The sequence below is a fragment of the Telmatherina bonti genome (assembly GCF_933228915.1).
Source record: "Telmatherina bonti genome assembly, chromosome: 17".
Lineage (NCBI taxonomy): Eukaryota > Metazoa > Chordata > Actinopteri > Atheriniformes > Telmatherinidae > Telmatherina > Telmatherina bonti.
This window is the reverse complement of record NC_136615.1, coordinates 19607230-19613229: the sequence shown is the minus strand read 5'-3', so window position 1 is coordinate 19613229 and position 6000 is coordinate 19607230. Positions and strand designations below refer to the sequence as shown.

The 6000-nt window shown below is 38.8% G+C and overlaps 1 protein-coding gene across 1 annotated transcript in view; it reads right to left on the bottom strand.

The window, feature by feature from the left end:
* The window catches only part of unc5cb (unc-5 netrin receptor Cb), a gene marked incomplete at its 3' end in the record, with an annotated part of 121433 nt that overhangs the window by 25414 nt on the left and 90019 nt on the right, over nucleotides 1-6000 (bottom strand). The window contains exon 5 of the mRNA XM_079256607.1: nucleotides 1696-1876. Coding sequence (XP_079112733.1) covers nucleotides 1696-1876 — 181 coding nt within the window. The remainder of the gene's footprint in view (nucleotides 1-1695; nucleotides 1877-6000) is intronic.

Below are 6000 nucleotides of genomic sequence, written 5' to 3'. Positions count from 1 at the left end.
ATCCTGATTTACAATAAACAATGTGTACTAGTGGAGTTTTGCATTGTGACCCTGACATCTTGGGTCGTAACTTTGCGGTGCAGCCAGACTGTAAATTCTGGTAAGATTGCTGCATTTTCCATTCACTGAGTCCTGCTAATGCCTCTCTTCCCACTCATCCATCTCTGTCAGCAACTAAATCCAGTGCGGAGTGACACCGGGGCTTGTGGCTGAGAACAAGTCTGTGGCATTAGAGATGGTGGATCCGAGCCCCTCAGAGCCTCTGACTTTCAAATGTGCCACACTTACAAGCAGAGTCTAAAATACTGGACTTGAAGGAAATCCCACAAAAGCCCATCATTTTATTTATTTATTTTTTACTGTCTCCTTTCTTTTCTCCATGGATTAAGGCTCTATCATCTCTCCTACTGTTACCATCTTCCCGTCCACACCCTGTTTTAGTTGTCAGCTTCTGTTTCCATTGGCCTTGTGGTGGGTTGGGGAGAACAGCACAGCGCCAATCCTTCCCAGTCGTTCAACGCTAGCATCAGACAAAAGTCTCCTTTGTGGTTTGGGTATTTTTTGTGCAGTAGTGTGGGGCAGAATGAATACAGTAACAGGCAGAACAACTGTACTTACATGTGTGAGTGCCCCGTCTTCAAAATGGAAGAGATGAGCTGACATCAAAGCACTTTTTTGACGTGTAATCCTAACAGACTGTGTTAGCGACATGAAAGCCTTGAAGAGATACTTGCCATTGAATTGTCCTCTCTTACATGTCTATATCACCCCGACGCTGATCCCCAAATGACTGCATTTTTTACAAAATATTCATTCTACTGTAACAACAATGGACAAACAAAACAAAAGCCAGCTTAAAATACAAAACCTTCTGCAAGTCCAAGCAAGGGGATGGAGGGAAGTGATGAGAAAATTATAGATTTGAAACCTAACACCAGCGGCAGGATCATTTTCAAACATCTGGCTTCTTTGTGTGCATCTGCTTCTTTTGTTTCTTTATTCAGCAATTTTCACTCTGCACTGGATGTACAAACACTACGTGCAGTTTGGTGTCTGAAAACAGGGAGGTTGTGATGCTCCTCAATCCCCAGAGGGAAATTATCAAGCACATGACAGACTTTGTAAGCTACAGTAGAACAAGCCATCAAGCTAGTAGTCAACGTCTTGAGTTCAAAAGAGCATCTTCTTCATGTGTCATTTGTTCCATCTAGAATAGCCTCCAGCAGGCGTTGAAGTTTAACTTCACAGCCATGCTGCGCAGTAACAGTCAAGCTGGTTGATGTTAGGGTGACAGTGGCAGAGCCTGTGTGAAACCACAGCAGGGGTCTCTTTAAGTACAGCTCAGCTACATCAGCACCTCTCACACGGTTCGGAAAATCACAAATCTTCCAGTCCTTGCACACCTTCAGGCAGAAAACAAAACAAGAGAATGCTACACGCTGTGTGTGACAGAAGGATTTGCTTTATGCGCAGTGACTTTGAAATTTGTTTTATTTTGACTTGAGCCAAACTTTTGGCGGAATTCAATTCTTCTCCCATGCGACTAGTATCAGACTTTACCAGCCTATATGTGGCTGGTAAGAAGGATGAATGGACAAAATTGTACTAAACAGATGGAAAGGTCCTGTAAAAAACATATCTGGTGAAGTAATGTAAGATGTTAGATCTTTATATGAATATCAGAAAGCACCTTACCGTAGACAATAACCGTGGCGGTGGTGCTGCGCCTCTTGGCCACAATGTTCTTTGCCACACATGTATAGTTGGCAGTGTCAGAGAGGCGGGCTTGTTTGATGATCAGGTTGTGGTCGATGGTGATGTAGAAATTTCTGTCATCTGCAGGATCGATAACATCTTCATTTTTTAACCACTCCACCTAAACACAAACAGAACACAAAGAAGAGAATAAGCGGCCAGCTTTAATTTCACACAATAGTTTTGGGGTTTTTTTCTAAATAAGGTGAGACTTCATTAAACCATCTGAAAAAAGAGGAGAAAAACATGTATGTTTGAAGCATTAAAACAACTATAGCTTTTCTTGTTTCTGTCCAAACGCTCATAAAAAACTGAGCGTCAGGATTAGAGCACAGTTGTTTACATCTCAGAGGTCCTGCTACAAAAAGTCAATAACTATCATGTTCGTTTTATTCTCTCCGAGAACAAAACACAACTGTAAAAGCAGCGTTGTCAAGACAGCAGAGAAAAGAAAACTCTCCTCAACTGCGAAAGCTGAGAGGCTGTCTGACCTTTTCTTATGAGTTTCATTCCCTTAAATCATCCTGATATTGAACTCCCGGCTCCATCACAGAGCAGTGGATTATTTGGATGTTTTATTTGACTGTAATTCACCGAGACCCCCTTTCTCTTCAAAATGGCTTGAGGATTTTATATGTATGTATATATATGTATATATATATATATATATATATATATATATATATATATATATATATATATGTAATTTTTTTTTTTTTTTTTTTTTTTATGGGAGAAAACATGGTTTCTCACACTCTGCAGACACTTTGATTCAAAAATATTTCCTGGTTCTTTGGTTTTCTTCAAAAGAGGCTGTCCAGTGATGAGGAGGCCTGGCGAACAGCTAGCTTCCTGTGTATTGTGATAGCCCACGAGGAAAAGGTCTTGATGAGAGATAAGACACCAAGGAGCTGCACAGATAAGCAGGATGTTTATACAGGGTCTCTCTCAGGAGAGATAAAGTATCTCAAAAAGTGGGGCAATAACCTGATATGAGTTCTGCCAAGACAAAACAGTCGCTGTTGTTGGTGTTTTCTTAGTTTAGTTTTTTTTTTTTTTCTGAAGAAACCACAGAAACAGCATGTGATGTACAACACATCAGCCATTGTTATGAGACCAGGATTGTTAGAACTTTCTTAAAAGATAAGATTGACATGCACTGCGTATTATGCATCACCAGCATCACCAGTATCTGTCTTAGTTTGTGATGACAGATACAAAAGATGCCGTTGGAATCACACCTCTGCAAGACTGCCTGCTCTTTTATCCAGTGGGAACACACTAGACAGGCTGAGAGGAAAATATTTTCAATACTTCATTTCACAATTATTTCACACTTAACATCTTCCAAATCGAGGCATACGACACTTACATAATACAACTCATAACACGCCGATCCCCATGACAAAATTACATCTGAACAAACACTGGGTGTAAACTTGATCTGAGCAGAGCTTTACAATAAACCTCTGTAATATTGACGTATTTTCTCTGCAGATTTTGGTGCTTATGAGTGTTTTCTTTCATAAACACATATCTGCTGAATCAATTTAATGGAGCCGAAAGGGATACAATCCTATTGCTAACCTTCTACTACTGAAACCAAACCCTTCCCTCACTCTAGGTGCATGCAATCCAATGCAGCATGACTCACATTGCAAGGTGTCACAGATGCACCAAACTTCCAATCAATCAAACTATTGTGTTGAAAAGTAGGTCCTTGCCCATATCTGCCGTTTTAGGACTCAATAAATAAGATGTCTTTTAACTTGTATTTTGTGCAAATGAAATTATAAGCCTCCTTGATGTCTGGGGTTCTTTGAATCCCCAGGCAAAGTAACGTCAGTATGGCACCTACATTGGTAAAAACAGATTTTTTTTTTTAGTTGATTATGTTTTCTTAAATGTATAAGCAGAGCAAACTGCATGTATGAGCCATCTCAGTGCGGTGCTGTTGAGCCTGCTTTTATTATAATTTTATTCCAACTAATCTGTTTTTACACCTGCTGAGATGGCAGTCAGACATCTGTTGTGTGATTTCAGGACTAAAGCAGCACACCACAGGAATTCAGCAGGAACCTGGTGACTGGCAGATTCATGGAGATTTCTTTAATAAAGTTTTTTTTTTTATTATATAGAGCATGCATACATGACAATTAGGGATGAAGCAGATGTAAAAATTCTGACTTAATAAATATGTATGTATATATATACATATATATATACATGTGTGTGTGTGTGTGTGTGTGTGTATGTATATGTAGACGCCTGCCGCAAGAAGCAACCTGACCATGTTTAAAATGACATATAATAGCTTAGTTTGTTTTACCATCTTTATTTAAATTGTATTTTTGTACATATTATATCCTTTACTAAGATATTGCAACATTTCAAGCACTCTGAAGCCTTCTAGTAGGAGAGGGAACTAAAGTTGTCACTTATCTGGCTCATGCCTTGGGCCAGCCCTGGTAGGCTGATAAATCTTTGCATTCCCAATACAAAGTTCTGATCCTAAAATGTTGAATATTGAGAGATTTTTAAGGAGAACACAACCATTTCGATCCAGTTGTGTATGTATAGACTGAAAAGGGGCTTGCAGGGGTTTTATAAGCATGTTTGTTACCATTTTACCATCAATCTTGAATGCATGATAAAAACAAACAAACAAAAAAAATCTACTCAAGAGGAGGACTGCAGAGCTGAAAGAACAAAGATTGGAGTGGATCTGATTGTCCCTCTGTGTTTTTTGTTCCCCGCTGAAAATTGAGTGAACACAAGTCTTGAATAGAACAAATTAAAATGATGCAAACAAGAGAAACAAAAGCAATTTCTTTTTTTCTATTTTGACATGATAAATATTTTCTCTTGTATTGCTTGCATCAGTTTGTGCTGGGCACAAGGCACTGGTGGAAGCTTTAGTAGTGGAAGATCTGTTCTAGGAACACAGATTGACAGTTGATACAAAGAAGTTGTTATCCAATTTTGAGCCAATCACAGAGGCAGCCTTTCCAAACCTGCTGTGTTCAGATGTCAAGAGCACTTTTATAGAAGAAGGTAATTAAAAATTGAACAAAAGAGCTTTTCAGTGCAGATGGAGGGGTTGGAGGGAGATGGAGTGACAGGGAATAGAAAATGGTAGAAACTTGTATCATAAATAGAGCATCATAAATGTGTGAAGGAGCAAAAGTGAGCAACAGTTCACTATTCTCTCCTTCTGCACTGAAACAGTGCAGAGAACATAAACCAGCGTCTACAGCAAAGCTGAAATTAGAATAATTCTGGAAAAAAAATTCTTTTGCAGCATTTCATGCCAACAGACTCAAAGCTGGAACACACAGATACACAAACTTGCAAACACACACACACACACTTGCAGCTCGTTAGTCCCTGATTGGCAGTGAGACATCCGGAGAGGTAATTGGCACATTTCTCGTCATTAACGAAAGGAAATTGCCACATGTCTGCTGTCATCGGATACAGCAAAGTGACACGGAGACAAAACAGTAAGATGGAAACTTAGACCTGAGGACGAGGAGAAGGAGACGGATAAGAAGAGAGACAGGCGGGCACAAGACGGAGGGCAGAAAAAGGATGAGCGAGAGGGAGGCAGAGCAGGTGCATCAGCAGGAGGGCAGTTACTTGTGTGCCAAAGTATATATATAATACATCATCACAGAGAGTCAAGGACGGACGGGAAAGAATAAAGATGGGGGTGGAGAGGAGAAATGTTTCAGACATTACTTTATTTGGAGGCAGAGAAGGTTGGGAATGTGAACAGAAAAGTCAAAAGCAAGCAGAAAATAATGAAAAGCTCCAATGAAACCAGGATGTACTGAAAACTATATTTAGAAAAAAATAATCAGGAAAGAATCTAGAAAGGATTATATGGAAAACATAGAAGTGGAGAAAATCAGTGATCTCTAAAGCGCATTCTGCATGCAGTGCATTAAAGGTGGAGAATGTAAGAGTTTCAATATTTTCAAAATAAATTAACTAAAAAAATAACTACAATCATAATTAGATTAAATAACACTTGTAATTTAATAACACATCAAATATGAACAGACTGGAACCTACATGTTTAAAAAAACGATCTAATTATGATTGTAGTTATTGTTTTAGTTAATTTATTTTGAAAATATTGAAAATCTTACATACTTCACCTTTAAAGACAAGTGATGCTGAGCTAAAAGAATTTCCAGAGACAATACCTGAAATCATACAGGATGAAGTGATTAAAAGATG